Below are 24,770 nucleotides of genomic sequence, written 5' to 3'. Positions count from 1 at the left end.
ATAACACAGTAGAAACCACTAAGACGGTCAGCATCAGAAAGGAAAAATAAGCACAATTTCTACACGTAGTAAATTCAGTCTACACATCTTTTAAACATGTGGGAAAATGTTATGGTCTGATGAGACAAAGGTTGAACTTTTTGGCCACAATTTCAAAAGGTATGTTTGGCAGAAAACACTCACTTTGCATCACCAAAAGAACACCATCCCCACGGTGAAGCTTGGTGGTAGCAGTACCATGGTTTGGGGCTGCTTTTCTTCAGCTGGAACTGGGGCTTTTAGTCAAGGTGGACGGAATTATGAACAGTTCCAAATACCAGTCACTTTTTGGCCCAAAACCTTCAGGAGTCTGCTAGAAAGCTGAAGATGAAGAGGGAGGTTACCTTTCAACACGACAATGACCCAAAGCATACATCCAAATCAACAAAAAACTGGCTTCATCAGAAGAAAATGAAAGTTTTGGAATGGCCTAGCTAGAGCCTAGACCTAAACCCAATACAAAATCTGTAGGGTGACCTGAAGAGGGCTGTGCACAACAAATGCCCTAGCAATCCGACGGATGGGGAGCACTTTTGCAAGGAAGAGCGAGTAAATATTGCCAAGTCAAGATGTACCATGCTGATAGACTCCTACCAAAGATGATGACGATGAATGTTGTAATTAAATCAAAAGGCGCTTCAAAATTAGTTTAAGGTGTGCACACTTATGCAGCCAGCTTATTGCACACTTCTTTTTTATATTTTTTCTCCTAACAAATGTTTTTCAATTGAACTGTACAGGTTATAGGTCACATTAAAGGTGGGAAAAGTTTTGAAATGATTTAATGTGGTCTTTTTATATCACAAAAACCTGGCATTTTAACAGGGGTGTATACACTTATTTATATTCACTGTATATGTCAGGCATTGGTTCAGTTGTTATTTTAAAGTCTTCCAGGGTATGCTGTGAGACAGTATACGAAAAAAATCTGAATGCCACAAAACGCAAAAGGGGAATAACATAAGCAAAACTGCAGAGTCAACATTTTAATTTTGGGAATTTAGAAAAACAGTTGAGAAAGGAAAGATCCAGAACTTGTCTCTATGAAAGCAGTTTCTTTGAAGCCAGAAGCATTCTGGTATAGAAGTCTTTCCTTCTTTGATGCAAAGGCAATGTTTCTATGATACCTAGGGTCAGCAAGGGTTACAGAAACTGAGGAAATAATTCTGCTTCATTCGGAAGATAGGCAGGACTTTCACAGAAAGTATGGGTATCAACTGGCAACTGTAATCCTCCTAAATCACCTTTTTTTTCACCTGGAAATCTGATAAAATTTGTAAAAGGGGATGATTCACAGCCAATTTCTGGTAGAGATTCAAAGGGCAGGAGAGGACATTAGAAATAATGATGACAGTCATTTCAGGGGAATTGCACTGTCTTTCTGAAAGGATCCTTGCCTTTTCTTCTCATGCCATGCCCTTACAATTAGTTTTCCAGGACATATCAGGAACTGTATTTTGTCTTCAAAGTACAGAATCTGTAGGTTTTGTAATGAGGAAAATGAAAATCTTGTTAACACCCTGAATTTTTCTTCTTTCATCAAATTGATGAAGCAGAGAAACAGATGAGCCAAATAAACTTAAACCCAAGCTAGACAGTAAAAAGAAAACCACTTCGTTGACATACTTTTTGGCTACATATTCAAACATACCTCCACAAAATAGCAGCTACAGCTTCTCAACAGTACGCACAATCATACACACTCTTCAAGGCAAGGTTAAATACTAGAGACAAATTAGAAACAGGACTAAGAAAGGATGTGTGGCAGAGTATCATATCAAACTGCCCTCTCAACTAAATGAACTTCCACATGTTGGACAGTTAAGAATTCTCTATATGCCAAAGTGGAAGATGAGAAAATTTGTTTACAAGTCTGTCCAACATGCCAGCTAGTGAAGTGACTGAAATGGTTGCTGCACAAGATCCAAGTTGAGAAAACGAATTTGTTAGCTTGACATACTTTATAAAACTCTAGCTGCTTTAAGGGAGTGAAGCCTGAGAATCAGGATTATTACAGACAGCATTTACCACATCCTCGAAGGCAGGAAAACTAAGAGGCATAGCATTCTCTGGCACCTCCACTTGCAACAGGTATCTCTTCTCTTCAGGGGAAACATCCAATGGTCCCCACAAAAATGCTTCATCAGTCATAGGTTCATAGGTTCATACTAGGCTATCTGCCCAAGGGCATTTATAAGCCTAGCCCATAGTTATGTGGCTTTCGCCACCCCTTTAGTTTGAATAAAAACTATGCCTATCATTTTTCTGTGCCTCTGTCAAGCAGTGACACTGAAGTAATCCCTGGGGTATATCTGCGATCTCCCATCCATTGGTCAAGATTCCTCTTGAACAAGGCCAGCGAGGTGCTCTGCCTCACATGTACCGGGATTTTGTTCCACAGCATAGGGAGTCTCTGGGTGATGAATCTGTCCCTCCAGCATGTTCTATTTATAACCGTGTCAAGGTTTAATTCTCCGCCCTTGTGGTTCTGAGGGATCTAGATTTTTGAGGTGAAGCATATTCATCAAATCTGGGTTTGACTTGGCCTTATATGTCAGGCACAGGTCACCTCTGAGCAAGCGGTATGAGACTGAATAAAGCTGGAGTTCTTTCAGTCGGGCAGCATAAGACATATTTTGAGACCCTTTATCCTTTTGGTGAGGAACTTTGGGGCCTTTCAAGCTGCATCAGGTGTCTGGTCAGATACATTCGAACGGGCATTGTACTCAATCATAGGTCTAATGAGTGATGAGTACAGGGGACGATGACCTCCCTTGATCTAGATGTGAATCCCTTCATGATCAGGTGGGCGATATAGAAGGTTTTCCTAACTACTTTAGCAACATGAGTGTCAAGCGAAAGACTACTGTCAACTTGGGTCCCCAGATCCCTGATGACTTTTCTGTGCTCAGTGGATTGTCACCTATATGGTAGCTAGGGGTAACCTTGTTTTTCCCGAAGGGTATGACCATGCATTTTTGGCGTTTAACTTCAGGCCATGGCTCTGGCACCAGTTATCCGTTTCTGTGAGGCCCTTCTGGAGGATATCTGTGTCAGATGTGTTTTCGACTATGGCCAGTTTGCAGTCATCTGCAAACTTTGTCAGCCATAACCCTCCTGTGTTTGCTTGTACTTCAGAAAAGTAGATGCCGAACAAGAGTGGACCCAGGACTGAGCCCTGTGGGACACCACTTGTGACAGGCTTTGAGTATGACATGGCTCCAGCAACTCTGACCCTGTGGGTTCTGTCGCTTAGCCAGTTTGCAACCCATCTTGTGATGTATGGGTTTACATTCAAGCTGATGAGTTTTTCGATGATACCTGAGTGGGGTATTGTGTCGAAGGCCTTTGCCAGGTCGAGGTAGGCTGTATGGACTGCCTTTCCCTCATCAATGGCCTTGGTGACGGTCTCGAAAAAGTCAACCAAGTTTAAGAGGCAGGATCTGCCTTTGACAAAGCCAAACTGGGTTGGATCCAAAGTCTGCAAGTTCCCTATGTCTTTATTTATGAGTTCCATTATGATCCTCTCCATGGCTTTACAGATAAGGCTTGTCAAGCTAATGGGGCGGTAATTTCCAGGGTCTGTGGAGGCACCGCCCTTATGAAGTGGGACCACAGTCGCCGTGCGCCACTCCTTGGGTACGTATCCGGAGGTGAGGCTAAGATTAAACAGCTGTCCTAACTGTGGGTTTAATTCCTCGTTGAGTTCATGAAGCACACAGCCGGGGACACCATCCGGTCCCATGGATGCTGTGTTTTGTTGCCTTAGTGAGGGCAGTTCTCACCTGGGCGTTGGAGATGTTTGGGGGGCTACCATCCTCTGGAATAGATATCTCTCCTTTTGGGGGGGAAGGGGGAGAAGTTTGCACTGAACCTGTCAGCCAGTATGTTAGCAATGTGTGTAGGTTCAGTAATTTACACATCATTTTGAACTAATTCTGAGCATATCTGGGAGTTTCCTCCTAGGTTTCTAACATAGCTAAAGAAGGCCTTATGATTGTCTTTAGAGTCCTTGGCGATTTTTCTCTCAAATTTTGCCTTTGATGATTTTATGAGAGCTCTTAGTTCTTTACTTATAATGATCAAAGGTGTCTTACCTTTCAAGGATTTTGCTCTATCTTGTAGTAGCTTCCTCCTTTTGTTGTAGAGCTTGTTTATGGCTGGGGTCCACCAGACTGGACGCTTGCCTTTGGTACAGAGAGTCTTAGTTTTGTTTGGGATTGCCTGATCCATGCAGTCCTGTAGGTGCTGGTAGAAGGCATTTGTAAGTGATTCAGCGGTTTGAGTAATGTTTACCACTGGCTCAGGGGCCTTAAAGGAGACCACACTAGTTTTTAGAAGTGTGAAATCTGCTTTTGAGAAGTTTTTCACTGTGGTCTTTTCTGTTTCAGGTGGGGCGGGATGAGGACCTCCAGCGAGATTAGTTTATGATCTGATCTCACCAGTGAGGGGTATACTTCGGTGTTGAACATTTTGATCCCATGTTCGTGATAATGAGATCAAGTATGTTTTCACCTCTTGTGGGGATGGTGACTAGTTGTTCCATGGCATTTGAGTTTATGAACTCCAGGAATCTTTGGGTTAGAGTGTTCGGGCTTGAGTAGTGTTCCCAGTCTATATTAGGGTAGTTGAAGTCACCTAGTATGATGGTGTTTGGAGATACATTTATCCCTCCAATGTTTTCAGGAAGGCCATGTGAGGTTCCTGAGTTTGAGAGGGTGGCCTGTAACATGCTACAAATTGCAGAGCAGTCTTGCCTATGGTTATAATTGCACCTGGATGGTCTCCGATGCATCGTGCGTTGCCACCAACCTTGAGGTGTGGGTGTCCTTTATGAATATGGACACCCCCCCTCCTTTCTTGGTGTTGTCCGGATTTTGGGGCCGGAACGCATGATATGAGGTGAAACCTGTTAGTGCTGGGGTGCTCTCAGGAGCCTTGAACCAGGTTTCTGTCACAGCACAGACATCGATGTTCTCCATATTGAGAAGGGCCTCGATCAGATTGAGATTGAGACTTCTGGCATTGAGCAGCATTACCCTTAGTTTTTTTCCTTTTTGGTGTTCTAGGGTGGTAGGTTTAGAATTTGAGCCTTGCCTAAAAAAGGCACTATGGGGGTGCAAGAGCCTTTGCCAATATCCGGAAGCCCAGGGGTGACAGGTGCAAGCCGTCCATTGCGAAGCAGCGTGGCTTGTCCAGCATGTCATCCCAGGCAGACAGACATTGGATCCCCTTTGAATGACACCAGAATTTAAGCCAATTATTAAAGCTGATCATCTTATCACTGTATTGTGGCATCATTCTAGGTGAAGGTAGGATACTGCTCAAGGTCAGGGTCATACCTGCCTGGGCTACATAATCAGAGAGCTCCTCGACGTCCCTTTTCATGTAGTCCAAGGAGGTACGTCTCAGGTTGTTGACACCAGCGTGGACAATGACTGAGTCGTACTTGTACCTGCTGTTGAGAGACCTGAGTGCTTGCGTTATGTGGCGGATTCTAGCGCCAGACAGGCAGCTTACTGTGACCTTCTCCTTACTCAGTCTGGTGAGCGGGACGTCAGTGTGTCTGACTATGGAATCACCAATGACAAGTGTGTCTGGCACTTTGTTTGGCCTTAACGGCTGTGACTGTTTGACACTCTGACTGTGTGGTCTATGTGTTGCATGTGTTGGGTCGTGAGGTGGTAGTTGTTTGGGTGTCTGCTTTGGTGGCCTCTGCTGTTTTGGTAAATTTTTGATCAGAGCCTCCGAGTATGTCTTTGTGTGAGTATGTGTATGATTTGAAGTTGCGATGGTACCATGTGTGACTGGGTATGTATTGTGTGTGGTTACCTTCTCCTCCTGTCTGGTCTTGCCAGTCCTATGTTGAGAGAGCTCAGCCTCCAGTTTGGCCGTATAGTTGCATCTCTCGCATGTATTTGTGTTTTGTGGGAGAAGGAGAGGATTGTCTGTGTACATGAGGCAATTGTAACATTGCCTCAATATTCCCAGGTTCACCAGTTGAGCTGGAGAGGACACTAGCAACTGATCCCTCGACATACTAGAAGTAGTAGATAAAGAACTTTCAAAGGACTCCGGGGGAAGTGGGTTTTAGACTGGTGGGGTACTATCTATAATAAGAGTGCTTTATCAAGGTGCAAGTACTGTAGGAGTAAGTGCTAGGCTTTACAGATAGAGAATAGTCTACTTGGGAATCAAGTAGAGATGAACTTTTCAGTTATAGGATATGCTGGTTAGATCAGCAGTACAGTTTAGCGTGTTTTATAGCAGGGGCTGAACGGAGCTAGGAATTGGCCCAAAGCGACCAATGGACTACTAGTTTCTGGCTGAAACTTCACCAAATCGGACAAAAGGCGCTCAGTGCTTCCCACTCCCACTGGTAAGCAAAGAAACTTCCCTCCTTCCTAATAAGGCAATGGATCAGTAACAGGAACTAAAACAAAGCCCAGGGATCAGCAACTCTGAAACTGGACTACTCTAGTTCAGTAAAGTGGGAAAACAAGAGATTTTTGTTTTATTACAGAGATAAGGAAAAACAGACAGTAAATGCTATAAATGCTGTAAATCGGCTAGCACTTTAGTGTGTAGCCTACAGAAACAATTTGCAACAATTAGTAACTTAAAGTGCAATAAACAGTGTAAAATGCAGAAATCACTTAAAGTAGCAGTAAAACAGGCGAAATGCAGTCGCTAGCTTAATAACAGTGGGAAAGCCACAAAAAATACTTATATCTGGTAGAAAGTCACTCTTTTAGCTCTCTGCTGCTTGGATCACTCTGCAGGCCACCACGAGGATCTGTGCAGAGTTGGTACAAGCTGGAAAACACGTGTTTAGCGTGTTTTATAGCAGGGGGCAGAAAGGAGCTAGGAATTGGCCCAAAACGACCAATAGACTACTAGTTTCTGGCTGAAACTTCACCAATTCGGACAAAAAGGCTGCTCAGTGCTTCCCACTCCCACTGGTAAGCAAAGAAACTTCCCTCCTTCCTAATAAGGCAATGGATCAGTAACAGGAACTAAAAACAAAGCCCAGGGATCAGCAACTCTGAAACTGGACTACTCTAGTTCAGTAAGGTGGGAAAACAAGAGATTTTTTTTTATTTATTTATTTATTTTTTTTTACAGAGACAAAGAAAAAAACAGACAGTAAATGATATAAATGCTTTTAAGCGGCTAGCACACTTGAGTGTGTTAGCCTACAGGTAAAATTAAGCAACAAATAACTTTTTAAGAGTGCAAAACAGTTAATCAACACAAAAACAGTTTAAATAGAATGCAGAGCTGTATAAACAGGCTAAGATGCAGTCGCTAAGCAGTAAATATTCAAAAAGCCAGAAAAAAATACTTAAATCAGTTATAGCAAATACAGTTATAACAAATGCTCTGAAATATACTGTATATTTCCAATATGTTTGAGAAGGACAGTCAGAACACAAGAAGGTTCAGGCGAAAAAGAAAAAAAAAGTTTTGTTTTACTTTTTGAAAAGGTAAAAAGGAGGAACAGAAGGCCTTATCAAATGTTCTCTCTGTATTAAGAAGAATGAGCTAATGACACTAGTCTGGGAGGTGTGTCACAACTGCAAAGCCACCAAGTATAAGAGCAAGACACCAACAGGGAGGGAGGGTGGGACAAAAATAGCCTAAGACAACAAGCACTACAGATTCTGAAAGTTTTTAAACAGATAAAGATTTCTGAAGATTCTGAATAGACAAAGTGCTTTATATATATTAAATTATAAAAACAGTAATCTGTTAAAATAATCAAAAGATACTTATATTTTGTAGCTCAGTTGCGGTCAAACAACTTCTCCAGCCTGCACCAAAGACCAGAACAACAACTTTTTTTTTTTTTTTACAAGAACACAAAAGAACCAGCCCCACTAGCCAAGAGATAATTACACAGAGTAAATGTTTCAGTTTATACAATAGCCTAAGACAACAAGCACTACAGATTCTGAAAGTTTTAAACAGATAAAGATTTCTGAAGATTCTGAATAGACAAAGTGCTTTATATATATTAAATTATAAAACAGTAATCTGTTAAAATAATCAAAAGATACTTATATTTTGTAGCTCAGTTGCGGTCAAACAACTTCTCCAGCCTGCACCAAAGACCAGAACAACAACTTTTTTTTTACAAGAACACAAAAGAACCAGCCCCCACTAGCCAAGAGATAATTACACAGAGTAAATGTTTCAGTTTATACAATAGCCTAAGACAACAAGCACTACAGATTCTGAAAGTTTTTAAACAGATAAAGATTTCTGAAGATTCTGAATAGACAAAGTGCTTTATATATATTAAATTATAAAAACAGTAATCTGTTAAAATAATCAAAAGATACTTATATTTTGTAAAAGAACTACCAAGGGAGCTGTAGAGGACCAACCTTCCTCAGAACCACAGTACTGGGCTTCAGACTCTGTAGGAGAAGCAGCTCATCAGTCAATCCTCTGACAAACCTATTTCAGCAATTTCTTAAATGAGATTACACTAATCCTGGAAGTCAAATACTTAAACGCCTGCAATAAACTCCTGGCTAAGGTAAGAAAATCTTTATGAAGACACGAAGTCCTTCAATGAGCAATGTCCAACCTTTTGAGGTCCTCCTCCTCCTTGTAGGGACTTCTTTGGAAGAAGTCTATGGTATTACACTACAAATCCAGCAGGAGGTCTCTACCCAGCCAACTTAACCATCACCTCCCGGACTACCTCCCAAACACGAAGATAACTCTTCCACGCCTAGATCAGAAACTGGAGCAGCTGGAAAGAACATGCACCTCCCATATCATGGGTGGCTGTAAAGTCTACACTACAGGAACCTGGAGAAATCAGTGAGCAGAATGAGGAACAAAAGTTGGCCACTACAGTTACCCAGCTCACTCTTCTTGCTTTTTATTTTTAAGCACAGTAGAAGAGCCAGCAGGCCCAGAGTTAAGTATCCCTACTGCAGCTGAAGACTGAATGCCAGTAAGTCATACTTAAGAGTTGGTCAGCATGGAAGTCATCAGTCAAATGTACATAAGCAGTACATAGTCCACTGATAATTAAGCACAAGCAGTAAAAAAAAAAAAAAAAAATTCCGGAAATTGTTAAGAGGATAGCTTGTCAGACAAAGGCTTTTTGCTTTAGAACATGATCTGGGTTTCATATTTGGAAATTGCTGTGATTGTGCTCATCAACAAAGTTAAGACCACTAGTTTGTCTCTTTCCTCAACACTCGTGGTAGTAAGGTTGGAACCAGACAGAAATGAAGCAGATTGCTGCTACAGTGAAGTCTCAGAGGTGCTTCCTCTCAAGGAGCAGAAATTTACTGAAGCAGTCTATACTGACTGCTAATTTCCTCCTAAAAGGACTAGCCAATCAGGTGCCACAGTATAGACGTGGAAGTAAACTACAGCTTAGTAAAGTTGACTGGCTGCGTCATAAGCAGTATACAGCCTAAACTGGGAAAGACTACTGTAGTGAGAACACAACTTCAACAGCAGTCAAAAACAGTCTGGAATTATGGGACCAAGTATTACACAGATGAAAACTTGCTAAACACCTCTGAGGAAGGCAAAAGCCAACAGTACATCCACTGTAGACCTACTCAAAGAATCTTGCCCCAACCACCTACAGAAAAACGAACCTGAAAATATGCAAAGTTGAAACTGACATCTTACAAAGCAAAAAGTCAAAACAATAGAACAAAATTAATAGAGTACAGTAAAAACATATGATAGCTCACCATGTACCACATATACTATAAATAAGGTTTAAATGGTGAAAATGATGTGATCACATCACCACTTTTTTCAGTAGTTACATGCACACACTATATACTAGACAATACCACATCAAAATCTTAATATCCTAAATTTCAACTAATTATAAAGATATTAAAAATCCACATCAGCAAAGTCACGTGAAAGTACAGAAGAAAAGCTCCAACTGCCAAATGCTCATTAACATTAAGTAAACTGCCAAGAATATGGTCTGGGGCAGTGAAGCACGTGTCTAAACACAGATAAGCAATGAGACAAGTACAGTTGTACAACAGCTTACCATAACGGACGCTGTACTTCACTGTTGCAATACTCGGGTTGTCAACAATGGACTTCAGACCATGGTACCAAAGCTTTACTTTCCAGAAGTTGTACGTCCAATGCAGGACCTCAGTTCATATGTGTTAAGTATACAGATGTATGACAGTAGAAAAAAGACTGCTGCCTGAAGGCTACTGAGACCAGGGAGACTCCAACTAAGAGGGGCATAGCTCACACAGTTAAGAAAACTCCCTTGTTCCATTAAACCAAAGATTAAAGCAAAGGGGGATAGGAACTGAAGTAAGGCAGAGAAAAAGGGATGGAATACTGCAACAGTGATCAGCAAAACATCTACTAGTATAGCAAGTTCTTACAGAACTGTACTACCTGACTTGAAATCATTGTTGCAGTACTCCTGATATACGGGGAGATTCCCAGAGCTGACTGAGAAAAGGGTAGTTCGCTACGAGTAGGAGTTGTTCAGCACTCAGGGCATGAAGGACCCAACAAAGGTTGCCCTGGATCTGGAGAAAGCATCAATTATGCAGTGCTTGGTAAAGGTGCTACAGAGGACCAAGTGGCAGCCACTAAAACAGGACTGAAGTCTATTCCTTGGTGTAAACAGCCTGAAGCCACTGCCCTAGTGAAATGTCCTTTACTGCAAGGAGGCAGGGTCTTACAATAGAATGAATAGCAAAATGAGATGGCTTTAAAAATCCAAGCTGCAATAGTTTGGAGACTGACTGGCCCAGCTTAGGGCTCATAAATGATAAACAACTTTTCAGTCTTCCTGAAAGACTTAGTTTTTGTTAAGATAAAATCTGAGTTGCCTGTGAATGTCAAGAGACCAAGATCCTTCTCCCACTATTTTGTGGGCTGGGGAAAAAGTTGGTAGGTTAACAACCTGATTCAAAAACAGCTCATTCACTACCTTTGCCATGAAGGATAGACAAGCCCAGAGACTCACCTTGTCCATGTGAAAAAAAGGGAATGGCCATGAGAGCTTGTGAAACTCTGCTAGCAAAGGTGAGAGCTAAGGAGGATAGCTTTTCAAGTACAGAATGTTACAGAAGTGGAAGATAGCGATTTAAAAACAGATGGAGCAAGCTCTTCCAAGCACAAATTTAAGACCCAAGGAAGAGAGCTGGGGTTTCTTGGTAGCTATGCACGACTCCAGTAAGGAAAAGCCTGACCTCCCACCCAGCCATAAGTGGAGGACTAAGAGGAAGGCAAGCATTGCTAGCTGACAAATGAGTGTTTATTGAAATGTAGGTCAAATTTCAAAGTAACATGCTAAGATATTGCAGAACAGCAGGAGCTTATGAGAACAGCAAGTACTAACTATGCATGTGGCAGCAAAAGGAAAAATTTCTCCATTTAGCTGTGTAAAATTTCTAGTACTGGGGTTCTGCCTTTTTGTAGGGCCTAAACGACCTCCAGAGAAAAGGCTTCTTTGAAGAAATAAAATCCTATCATCCACAAGGTCAACTGAGAGATGGAAAACGTTGGAGCACCAATCCTTTTTGCAGAGTCATCAGGTCCAGTAGATGAGTTAATTTCCCCTGTGTCAAGTGAAGTAACAGGGGAAACCAAAGCTGCTTAAAGCCAAAATGGTACCAGTAAAAGGAGTCTGGGTGCTACAATTTTTGCCTTGATAACAATTTTTGGAAGAGGAAAGGAATACAAGAACTTCCCTGTCAATTGGGAGGAAAAGTCATTAGCCCTCAAGGTTGTGGGACAAGAGTCCCTGGTGCAGAACTAAAGGAGCTGATGGTTGACTGGTGATTTCAGAGAGATCTGAAAACTACCCCACTAAAGGATAAATGCCTGGAAAACCAGTTTAATGTCCATCTGTAGGGGTCATCCAGGCAGCTGCTTAAGTCAGCTAGCACAAGGTCAAGGGATTATGTAACTAAGCACAACGACCATTTCTGCTGCAAAGCTCCATGCTTCCTGTACTAACCTGCACATCTGGTAAGATCTGGTGCCTCTTCATATAGCACCCACATGTGGTGTTGTCTGTGTATAGTTGATGTGGCAGGGTTTTCCAGTGGCGGGCGAAAAGCTGAAGAGCTCGAACAGCCCTCATTTCCTTCAGTGATGTTCTCTTTCAGCTACTGAGCTCATTTCCCCTGCAGTGTGTGCTCCTGTCGATGCCCCCATGCATCGTGAAAGGAGTCTGTAAGGACCTGTTGAAGAGGGGCTAGTGGTGTGAAAGGAAGTCCCAGATTTGACAATGACCTGTCACTTCCACCAAATAAGCTACTTTATCAGACAGGGGGAGGATCGGGGTGCCCAACAAGGGAGATGGGGGGGTGGCAGTGTAGGGACCTCACAGATTTCAGGCACCATTCCATTTTAATTCTCACATGAAGTCTGGCCAGGGAGAGCACAGGGATGGTGGCGGTTATGAACTAAACAGCTGTCACCTCCCTTGCTGTGCACTGGGTTGCAGATGAGATTTTGGAGAGAGAAAAAAAAAAGACAACTTCCTCCTGGGGTGGAAGCTCTGCATTTTGAACGTATCCAGTCTACAGTCCAGAAATCAAGTACAGTTGTGTACACTTTTCATAAATGTAGATGTTGGAGTGTATTAACTGTTGCAGTCATCACAGTTCGGTTATCCGCCTGCAGGTAGCCCTCAGTCAGCTCGAATACCAGAGACTTAGTATTTCTGTGTCAGTTGCTGTCGCTTCAGGACTGACGCAAGGTCATCAGGGGTATAAAAACTGGCAGCCGATGCCATTACATCAGTTTTTCTTGCCCCAAATGTCAGGTGACACCCCAAATACGGAGCTAAATTATGGTGGAAAAAACACTACCAGTAAAAAGTAACTACCAATAGCCCTGTAAGGGGTGAATAATAGAAGAGAGAGTCAAGGGGGCTGGAAGGTGGGAAACCAGGACTGCAACAGTGAATACACCAACATCGACATTTATGGTAAGTGTACATAACTGTACTATGTTCTTCATGTTTCACTGTTGCAGAGATCACACTTGGGTTGATTCCCAAAGCTGAAGAAAGGGTGGAGGCAGTTAAGAAGAGTTGGGGCTGCCTAAAATGCCCTGCAGGACTGCTGCTGCAAAACCCGCCCTGGATATGGAAGTGATAGGCAGGTGGCAATGCTTGAAGGTGTGAACAGAACTCCAGGTAGCAGCTTCCAGAATGTCCCTGGTATGGACTCCCCTGAGGAATGCTGTAGAGGTAGACGTTGCCCTAGTGGAATGCGTTCTAACCCCGAGGAGTTGTTTCCCATGGTGTTTGTAGCAGAAATAGTGTGCTATTTGGAAATTGTTAGTTTTGAAATGGTCTTGAACTCTGTCCCTGGTGCAAAACTGACTAGCAACTGGTCATATTTCCTGAAGGGCTTAGTAGATGTGTAGATGAATTTGACTTGGGCTCCATTGGCCCTGAATGCACTAGTCGGCCAGATGTGCCCCCCAGGCATAGTCTAATGTGTCTGTGGTTAGAGTCTGGGCAGCGTGGGGTTGACTAAAGGTAAGTCCCTTGTTGTGGTTGCATGCTGCTGCTCACCAAAGAAACTCTGTCCTTAGACAAGGTATGATAGTTATGACTGTTTCCAGGTCCCGAGAATGTTGGCACCAAAGGCCAAGTACCACTGCAACTTCCCCATATGCAGTCTGGCATATGGAATTAGTAGAATGCAAGAGGCCATGAACACTAGGGCCTGCAGGATTTTCCTTGTGGATAGCTGGGTTCTGGTGGCCATTTGAGTGAAGTAGCCTGTTGGATAGGCTTGCTTTTCTGGAGTAAGGAATGCCACCTGGGAGGCTGTGTCCAAGCTTGCTCCCAGGAATACAACCTTTTGACTGGGGACTAATTTTGATTTTCATTGACAGTGTACCCCAGTGAGGTTGGAAGGTTCTTTACAAATATCAGGTGCTGCAACAGCTTTTCCTGTCTGCCTGAATCAGGCAATCGTCCAACTAAGGGTAAAATTGAATTTCTCTCTGTCTGTAATAGGCAATGGCTGGACCCAGGCATTTTGTGAAAACTCTGGGAACAGTGGATAAGCCACAGGGAAGTGCATAGAATTGATAATGCATAGATCCTGCCCTGAAACGTAGGTATTTCCTGCATGACTTCCTGATAGGGATGTGCAGATAGGCTTCTTATAAGTCTAGGTTGGTTAACCAGGCATCTTTGGACAGCACAGGAAGAAGCTGCTGAAGGGTGAGCATTTTGAATTTTGGTACCACCAGGAAGGTGTTTAGAATGGAAAGATCTAGGATTGGGCGCCAAGTGCCCTCTTTTCTGGGTACCAAGAAAAGCCTGAAATAGAACCCTTGACATATCTGTTCTGCAGGAACAGGTTGAATTGCCTTTATGGAGAGCATAGATTGAACTTGGTTTTGTGCATCTGCCCACTGGTTTGGAGGAAGGTCTGGGAACCCTTTCGGGGTTAGCAGTGTGTAGAAGTAAAATTTGTACCCCTGGGATACAATGCTGAGGACCCATCGGTCTTTGATGGAGGTCCAGTTTTTTGCATGATGGGCAAGTTTTCCACCTAGGGGCACGATCACTTGGGCAGAGGCGAGGAGTGGAGTTGATAAGTCAAACAGATTGTCCTTGTTCAAAGGAGCTTCTAGTAATTTTGATTTGACATGGTCTGGCAAGATCTGCTCCTTAAGCCAAGCATGTCTTTTCAGTACAGAAACAGTGACTGCTGCCCTGCAAGATGCTTCTAGGGCGTCAAAGCCACATTTGCAAGGTATGCTTGCTGACTTGGCTTGCAGAATGCATATGTTCCTGTAATTATTTTCTGCAGCCAGTAAAGGTAGATAACTTTTGCTTAAGTTCCATAATATATGTTGCTGGTATTTCAGCATGTGAAACTGGCAATTCAATGCCCTAATATTGAGTGTTGTAGAGGTGTATACTTTTTTTACCCCATCTGTTTAAAGCTCGGAAATCCCTGTCCGAAGGGGTGGGATTCTTAGATGAAGATGCTTTTACACATTTAGGCCCCTGGGAAATAACCTCTAGGTCAGCAGTAGGATTTTTGTAAAGAAATTTGACAGAGTCAGGGACTCTGTAGTACCCATTTCCTTGGAGCATGGGGTAAATTGTCAGGGGTTGGATTCCATAAAATCATCATCCACAACACCCAAAACAGGAGGGATAGGTAAAGGTCTGTTATGGCAAATCTGAAAATAGTCTTTTTTGGACTGAGGATAATCCTGGCATTCCAAGTGGAAATGCTCTCTTAAAGTATGTAGTGTTTCACCAAGAGAAAAATCCTCTGGAGGCGAAGCAGAGGGAATGGAGTACTCTGCATCAAAATCCTCAAAAGCAGATAAAGGCATGTCTTCATATTCAGAAACCTAGAAATGGACTCTTGGTCAGTTAAAGCTGCTGGGGACAGGTCTCTTTATGCTGATGAGGGGAAGCCAGCCTTCCCCTGCTAAGAGAATCAGGACTTCTGCCATTTTAAGCATTTGATGTTGTGTTAAGGAATTAGAAGTTATGTACTCACTATAACGTTCCATCTGAGTAGGTGTATTCATTGGTCTGCAACCTGTGGGTTATGGATCCGATATCGGATCCGAACCGGCATGGTTTTCCAGCTATGGATCCGAGCTCTCAGCTCCTCCCCTCACCCATAATGCCCTGCTCTCCCTACATGACCTCAGATCGAGTTTGCCATCAATAAAAATACCATGAAAAGGGTAACACATAATATGCAGGAAACTGACAATGCCAGGGGGATAGGAGGGCGGGATGGTTGCAGACAAATGAATACACCTACTCAGATGGAACGTTATGGTGAGTACATAACTTCTAAATCTGAAGTAGGAGATTCATTTGTCTGCAACCTGTGGGACAGAGTCCCCAGCTACCTGAATCTTGGGCGGCCATCATGGAAGGATATTCCGGAGCACCGCGGAGCCAAAGGATGCTCTACCTCTAGATGTAATATCAAACTTGTAGTGGGAAATAAAGGTATGAGATGAAGCCCAAGTGGGCTGCTGAACAAATATCATCCAGAGGAATCCTAGCTTTAAAGGCCGCTGAAGTAGAAACTGACCGGGTTGAATGGGCATGTACTCCCTCCGGTGCGGGCCTTCCAGAAGCTTGATAAGCCAATAAGATGCACTGCGAAATCCAGCGTGATAAGGAGACTTTGGAAATTGGTTTACCCAAATTGAATTTAGCAAAGGAAATAAACAACTGGTCGGATTGCCTATGACCAGCTGTCCTGTTAAGATAAAATCTAAGTTGCCTGTGAACATCTAAGGAATATAGCTTGTATTCACCTTTGTTTTGATATTTAGGAAAGAAAACAGGGAGGTTAATGGATTGATTATTTGCTTCAGAAGCTACCTTAGGAAGAAAGGACGGGTAAGGTCCTGAGGTATACATGGTCCGGATGAAAGACCAAGTAAGGAGGCTTGATGGATAAGGCTTGAAGTTCTGAAACTCTCTTGGCCGAGGTAATGGCTACTAAAAAGGCAGTCTTGAAAGATAAAAATTTCAGATCTACCGTAGCCGCAGGTTCGAAGGGGGGAGCGGTCAAGGCCTGAAGAACCAATGAAAGGTCCCAAGGAGGAACCACTTGCTTTACAGGGGGTCTGAGGAGAAAAGTACCTTTTACGAAAATCTTACACAATTTGGCAGACATCAGTGGACTGGAGTCTTGACCAATATGATAGTGAGAAATTGCCGCAAGCTGCACTTTGACCGTGGAACTGCAGGCACCATCATTAAAAAGAGTGGTTAGGAAGTCAAGCACCAGAGGAAGGGGAACTGTTAAGGGGTCTAGACCTTGCCGCTCCGCCCAAATGGAGAAAAGTTTCCACTTGCTGCGGTAAACTTTCCTGGTAGATGGTTTATGAGCCGCTACCAGGATGGCCTTAACTGGAGACGAAATACAGGGAGTCCTGATTAGGAGTGGAACTGGAGCAGCCAAGCAGTTAGCTTCAGGTTGTCCAGATTCGGGGTTGATAGATGGGACGGGTAAGATATCAGATCCGGAATGGGATCTAGAATCCAAGGAGGATTCACTGAGTGAGACCTTAGGAAAGGGAACCAGATCTGTCGAGGCCAGAATGGGGCAATGAGAATCATTCTGCACCCCAACCGAGAGGCTTTCTTAAGAACTTGGAGCATCAGAGGCAAAGGGGGGTAAGCATAAAGACGACCGGGGGGCCAAGCATGCACCAGAGCGTCTCTTGGGGTATCTCCGGGAGGAGGGATTAGAGCGAAAAAACTGTCGCAATTGGTGTTTGAGGGAGACGCAAAAAGATCGCAACAAGGAGTTCCCCACCGTGCGAAGATGCGTTTTGCTACCTGAGCATTGAGAGACCACTTGTAAGGGGAGAGAATGGTGCGACTGCGTTTGTCCGCAAGGATGTTGGACCGACCCGGAATATGCGTTGCAATGAGAAAGCGGTTGGTGGAGATTGCCCATTCCCACACTCTCATGGCTTCTCGACAAAGAGGGTAAGACCTGGTTCCCCCCTGTTTGTTGATGTACCAGACGACAGACATGTTGTCCGACTGAATTGCAATAGTTCCCAAGGGAAGAAAGGCCTGTAGTGCTTGCAATGCTAAGAGCACTGCTCTCATCTCTAGAACATTGATATGCAGTAAGGTCTCTGAATCGTTCCACGTGCCTTGGACCGTCCGGCCTGCAAAATGCCCCCCCCACCCGAGGCGGGAGGCGTCCGTGGTCACCGTGGCGAGAGGGGGAGAAGCACAAAAGGGGCGGCCTCCGTGGAGATCTTGTGAGTGGAGCCACCACAGGAGGGACCGCTTGCAAGCCTTGCTGATCGCAATGGGATGATGCATAGGAAGAGCAAGATAAGACCACTGAACTAGGAGTGTCCATTGAAGGACCCGCATATTGAACCTGGCGAGAGGAAGAAGAGCTATCGCTGCTGCCATGGACCCTAGAGCCCTCAGGACCAACTCCGCCGGAACTGAGCTGGAGTGGAGGATGGCCCGCACCTGGAGCTGCAGATTCTGAATTCTGTCCGCAGTGAGGAAGGCTCTTAACTGTCTCGTGTCTAACCTGGCACCTATAAAATCTATGAATTGCGTAGGGGCTAGGTTGGACTTTTCTTCATTTATTGTGATGCCCAGACGGGGAGCTAGATGGAGTAAGGAATCTCGCGCCAATAACAGTAGATGCCTTGTTGGGGCGGTGAGGAGCCAGTCGTCCAGGTAAGGGAAAACCTGTACCCCCTGAAGCCTCAGGTGGGCCGCTACCACTGCTAATACTTTGAACACCCTGGGGGCTGTGGTGAGACCAAAGGGTAGGACCCTGAATTGGTAGTGACTGGCTCCCAGCCGGAAGCGAAGAAACCTCCTGGAGCGTCTGTCCATTAGAATGGGGTAGTACACATCCTTGAAGTCTACAGAGCACATCCAGTGATTTTCTCCCAGAAGGGGGAGAATGGAATGCAAGGTAACCATTCGGAACTTCTCCTTGGGAACTGCCAGGTTCAAGAGTGAAAGGTCTAATATTGGTCTTAGATCCCCCGTCTTTTTTGGCACTAAAAAGAACCTTGAGTAGAACCCTGATCCGATCTGGTCTGGGGGGACGGGCTGGATGGCTCTTTTCTTCAGCAGATGGCCAATTTCTGCTAAAGCGGCCTCCTACTGACCGGGTGGACCGTCGGGGAGGGACTTCAATTTTGGGATGTGATTAAATGGAATGCGGTATCCTCTGGATATGATGCGGAGGACCCAGCGGTCTGATGTTATGGACTCCCATGCCGCTAGGTGCTCCGGAAAACGTCCCCCGACTGCCTCCAGAGTGGAGCAGCCGGGCAACCCTTCAGGGCTGCTGCGCGGGCCGTTCAGAGAAAGGTTCTCTGGACCCGAAGTTCCTGGGAGCCCCTCTGCCCCTGGGGCGGCGTCCTCCCTGTCCTCCTCTGCCACGGAAGGACTGGTTGTCCGGAGCGGGTTGGGACTGCTGCGACTTCCGGAACCACATCTTCTTCTGGCCCTTTTGGTTCCTAGAATAGGGCCTCTGGGGCACAGAGAAGCGGATTCAGACGGCAGACAGCGTCTTCCCGTCCTTCTCGCTCTGGGTCAAAGTATTGCGAACAGTTTTGCCAAAGAGGGCAGAACCATCTAAGGGAGCGTTCGCGAATGACGCCTTGAAGGGCTCCGTGAAATCGCAATGGCGAAGCCAGGCCTGACGTCTAGTAACTAGGCCTGTACCTGCGGCTCTAGCGGCTCCCTCCGTAGCATGGGACAGTAACCGCATAGAGGTATTAGTCACGGACCTGAGAGTGGCCATACGGGTGGAGTGCAACAGTTTGTCCGCCTCCGACATGGACTCTGGGGGGGATGCAGCGTATTCCTTGATAAGATCGCGCTGCATCCTAATCACATGTGCCAAGTAGTTCAGCGCCCTCACTGAAAAGGTCGCTGAACTAAACATTCGCTTCCCCAAGCGGTCCATCATCCGAGACTCCTTGCTCGGGGATGGACTGAGGGACTCTCCTGAGCAAGTTCCCTCTTGGTGGCTGCCGCAGTCAACATGGCATCTACCGGAGGCCCCTTGCTCCAGTGGGCAAGGTCAGCCGGGGCACTAAGGATACGGTCCGGCCTTTTGGGGATTGGCTCCACGGTGTCCGGATCCTTCCACGCCCTGGTGGTAATTAGGTCCACCAGGGGGTCGGCAGGAGGGGACACCCAAGAGGTAGACAGGCCCGCTTCAAAATGCCTCCAAGAACATGGACTCGTCCGAGGAAGACTTGAGGGCAGACCACCCCCCCCCCCCCTTATGCGAAGCATTTCCATGATGTCTCCAAAGGAGACATCCTCGGGGGGTGATCTTGGGGAGCCTTCCCCTTCCGCCAAATCCGTGTCTTATGTGAGAGACTCGGGGGAGTCTATGTGACTCCTTTTGCACGTATGCTTGCGAGGGGCATCCTCAGGGGGGCTGTCAGAGGACCCCTCGCAAGCAGTGTCATGTTCCAAAGGAACAACTTGGGGCAAAGGAGCGGGCTGTCCCAGTGGCCGGATGATGGAATCCTGGCCCAGTGCAGATGGAGCGCGGGAAGGAGCCGAAGCAAGTTCCGGGGGTCCGGAAACCCTCAACAGGGCCCTCTCCACTACATCAAAAGCCGAGGGGGAGCCAACCTCGACCAAAGGATCCGATAATCGGCTCCCCCTCGGATCCGAAGAGTGGATCGGAGCCGGCACCTAAGCACCCGGATCCGAAGGGGCAGTGCGCTCTGACACAGACGGCGCCGAAGGAGCACTGATCCCCCCGGATCCGAAGCTCGGATCCAGGCTCCGAGAGGTCGGATCCGAAGCACTCTAGGGCAGGGTCGGATCCGAAGTACCCAGTACTATCGGCGCCGACCCACCCCCGGCTCCGAAGCTGCTCGGCTCCAACCGCTCCGAACCCGGGTAGCGGGTCGGAGAAGGAGCTATAGGTTTAAAGAAAGGGGTCGAGCTCCCCCCCAGAGGGGGGGAGGCAGGAGCACTCCCATCTGCATCTGGGCCTGGATGAACCTTCTCATCATCCGGTCCAGATCAGCATCAGATAACTGTACGTGGATCTCGACGAGGCTACCGAGGTAGGCCTTGAGTGCCTCCTCGATAGCCTCGACGGAGATCGGGTCTCCTCCTCCTCAGGTCCCGGTGAGAAGCACACTGGAGACCGGAGCCGAGGAGGGGGAGAACCAGCAGACAAGGAGGCCGGAGGAGAAGCCCGCTTGACAGGCAGGGCCGAAACAGAGGTCTCGGCCCGCCGCTTATGGTGCTTCTCCCTCCGGTCCTTTTTTCTTGCTTCCCTCTCCTCCAAAGTACTAGAGGAAGGTTGAGTCCCAGGTGGAGGAGGGGGAGCAGGAGAGGAGGGAACCGTAGACACGGTACCCCCTGAAGGAGCAGTAGCCGAAGCCGAGTCCGGGGGCAAAAGTCCCGCCAGGACCAGCTTCGACCTCCGCTCCAATGCCCTGGGGTTGAACCCTGCACAAATGGAACATCCAGAAGTGGTGTTCAACCCCAAGGCATCGAACGCACCGAGTGTGGCCATCAGCAGGGGAAAGCTTATGGCCACACTCGGAGCACTTCGAAAAGAAAGCCTTAGGGGGTTCAGACATCCTAAGGATACTACTACTACTTTATTTTTTTTTTTTTTGAAAATTAAAAAAAAGTAAAAGCTAACTAGCCAAGCAATCACAGGCCCAAACACACACTACGCACCAGCGAGGGGAGGGATAACTAAAAGTTATAAAAGTTATTAAAACTTAAAAACTTTAAGCTATAAGCTATAAGGATAGGGAACCTACAACTTTCACACAAAACTAACTAAATATTTTTAAATTTAACACTGTAAAATGTAGTAAACAACACTTAGCTGAAGAGCTCTGAAATCCAATCTGGTCACCAGCGCGGCAAACTAGATCTGTGGTCATGTAGGGAGAGCAGGGCATTATAGGTGAGGGGAGGAGCTAAGAGCTCGGATCCATAGCTGGAAAACCATGCCGGTTCGGATCCGATATCGGATCCATAACCCACAGGTTGCAGACAAATGAATCTCCTACTTCAGATGCAGCAGTTTGGGTCGTCTTTTAGGCGTAGCTCGTACACTTGGCCTTAGAAACTCGGTAATTTTAGACAGAACTGAAGACACGAAAGTAGTCAGTTTTGTGTAGAGTATCGGTAACCCAAAGAACTTCCTCAGAAGCCAATGCCTGAACAGCGGCTCTGGACCCATCCAAGGTAGAGACAACTGCAGTTTCCGTAGTAGAGTATCGCGGCATACAGGACTCAGAACAGGTCACTGTAGCAGCCTGCAAATCCATTAAAGCAGGCATCAGGGACTGCAAAATCACCTCAGAGTACCGGCAAACTGGCGACTAGCTTAATGGAAGCATCGTCAGCAGTTTTGGACCTGCGCAGTTTGTCTTTATCCCTACATTTTTACAGATCATCGGTAGTCGGATACGTGAAACATGGGTCACAGATTAGTGCAGTTAGGACATGTTAATATTCTTATCCATGTACCAGAGTGACAGTATTTCACAGTTAAAACACGTGCATACCATATAAGTATCACCAAAGTATGATTCAGCACCCTGTTATCCCAAACTACAACTAGTCAAGCTATTCACCATTTAAAAAGTAGTCACTGTTTCTGTACCTCAAACAGAACAGCGATGAATGGAGCCTCTCAACACAACCACAAAGCATCACTTAAGGTAACTTGTGTTCAAGTACTGCTTAAACCTATGTAATAAACTGAACATGCCCTACCACCATGAAAGTTGCAAATGCACCTGTCAAAGGCTTTCAACTATAATCTATGCAATATGCACATGCAGATGAAATCCATCAATACCAGGGATTTGAAAAAAAAAAAAAAACACTAATCTACTTCTGCTGCAAAACAGTTACAAAATGACAAAGTAACATTTGCTTACCTCCTCGTACTTGATTGAACCCTCCTCTTGGGCCACCACGACTGCCAGTGGTTCCTTCCCTATTATGGCTCCCAGAATTATTTTCCTTATCAAAACCTGAGGAACAGTCAAGAGGACCAATTTTCATAAATGCTGCCAAAAAATGCAATACAGTTTTTCTTTAGAGAGATAATGCACCTAGAGGCACTTCTAAATATTTCATTAAAAATTAGTCAAGTAATGCAAATTTCATACCACCAACAGTGTGGCTATCAGAAATATGCAATTCTGAAGCCGGATTTTGGTTCACATCATAAACTATTTGCAAGCATTTCTTTACACAAGCAGTATAATAAACAGATCATAAAATGACTAGAGCAGATATTCACGTGCTCCCTTTTCATTACTCTTCACTAGTGTGAATTAAGCAAACCCATGAACAAATCTTACGTCAACTGATCTAGTAAGAGAACACTTCTTGTGCCTCCTAAAATAAAGTTAACAATCCCCATCAATTTTAAAATTTTCTTCTAGTACTCAATTAGGGTGGAACAGGAACTGCAGTGATGCATTATGTGACTTACACAGATAATTCACTCATACCCAGTGGTTCGTTTACCCAATGCCACTTTAGGAACATGCAACACAGGATTTAGCTTCCCATTTTTTCTAACAACCTTATTTACAACCCAGCTGGAAAATCGAGCTGGACTACCCACTCACACATGGGAAAAATGCAACAAGGAAGGATCTGCATTAGAACTCCAAAGAAAGTTGTGTGCTATTAGTCACTAGTCACCCCCACAGCCAATATAAGCAAGCGGCTGCCACAAGAATTTCCTCTCCCAGTCTCAGGGAACATTGCTCCCTGTCTGCTCACCCATGTCCTGAGCATAGCACACAATTACTGTTGAGAGTGACTTAAGACATCAGATAAATGTGTTTGGGGTACCCTGTAGAGTGACTGAGGGCAACCAGGATTAGAAAAGGAAAGGCAGGGGTATGAGAGTTAGCATTAGAAGTACTACAAAGGACGCAAGGTCACCAAGGGCAACAAATTCTTGAATTGAAACAAAATCCAGCAACAGGCATCCAAGGCTGTAAAAGATGCACAGTAACAGCAGACATTGAAAGAAACCGATCCCATTCCCATCTTAACACAAGCAAAAAGTTCCCAGCACCTTCCAGCTCAATTTTGGACAAGCCACATGTGTCTAGGAAAGACCCTGGACAGGAACAATACAGCAGTCACCCCAAGTTCAACACAGTTAAGAGGCAACTTAAACCAATCTCAACCACCAAATGCATAGAAAATGCACCTTCTCCAATGGCAAAAAATTAACACGGGACAAAGTTAACATAAGCAAGGTGCAGAACTGCTATGAAGAACAATTAAAATGAGACCAGATACTCTTAAGCCTCCAAACCTAAACCGACTCTGGCAGGCAGGGATAAGGCAGCAACTCCCCTAAACTCATCCAGTGAAATAGGCAAGATAATCTCCAGAAAATCTTACCTCCTGAAGCTTCCAAGAAGAAACTTCACTCCTCCATACCTTTTGAACGAGTTTCCTTAAGATATCTGCAGTCAGCCAACTAAAAGAATAAGAGGGAAGAAATTGATCAGGGAGTCAAAGGCTCCTTACATTGAAGGCTGCTCCATGCACTGGAAAGTGACAAACTGGAACCTTAAGTGAAAGTCCTAGCCAAACTCCTCTTCATGCAAGAATGACCAAGGCACCATCCACAAGCTCAAACCTGAAGAAAGTCCTCCCCTTAAATTTTCGGTTCCATGACCCTAGTGGCAGGAATGAAAAGGGGGAAAATCCATCAGGTTAGAGAGCAAGCTACAGCCCACTTAGAATCTCATTCAAACTATGATACAGTAATTTAATGAATCTTTAAGAATTGAAAGCACACGAATAGCAAGAAAGCTAGGACTCTGTCCATGGGACCACTACAGTGACAACTCCTGACAAAGCTAGCCTTGCAAAGATGTTAATAGCCAGAACAGACAGAAAAAAAAAATAGAGTACCATTTAAAATCAGGACAGTCTGCCAAGTTGGAGGTCCAAAAGACCCCAAACACATTAAGTCCTCTTACAAGGAGTGCATCTATGACCCAATAGAAATACCAATATCAAACTCAGGAAAAGAAACCCCCTAAGGAGGTAATTGCAGGAAAAAAGTTAAGTACCTACGATAACGTTCCATGTTATTTGTCCTTCATCTCGCCTTCCTTCTTGCCGTTTGGGTCCGGAGCTGATCCTCTGCTCCAACTCTGCCTACTTCTATAGCTTGAGAGCCATTTAC

The 24,770-nt window shown here is 45.1% G+C and overlaps 1 protein-coding gene across 1 annotated transcript in view; it reads right to left on the bottom strand.

Annotated features, from left to right (window-relative positions):
• The window catches only part of DDX4 (DEAD-box helicase 4), a 2,434,953-nt gene that overhangs the window by 1,848,212 nt on the left and 561,971 nt on the right, over positions 1–24,770 (bottom strand). Inside the window, exon 8 of the mRNA XM_044063758.1 lies at positions 22,480–22,611. Coding sequence (XP_043919693.1) covers positions 22,480–22,611 — 132 coding nt within the window. The remainder of the gene's footprint in view (positions 1–22,479; positions 22,612–24,770) is intronic.

The sequence above is a fragment of the Protopterus annectens genome, chromosome 2.part2, assembly GCF_019279795.1.
Source record: "Protopterus annectens isolate FY-2018-M chromosome 2.part2, PAN1.0, whole genome shotgun sequence".
NCBI classification, from domain to species: Eukaryota; Metazoa; Chordata; order Ceratodontiformes; family Protopteridae; genus Protopterus; species Protopterus annectens.
The sequence above is the reverse complement of the archived record's forward strand: the minus strand, read 5'-3'. Positions and strand labels throughout refer to the sequence as shown.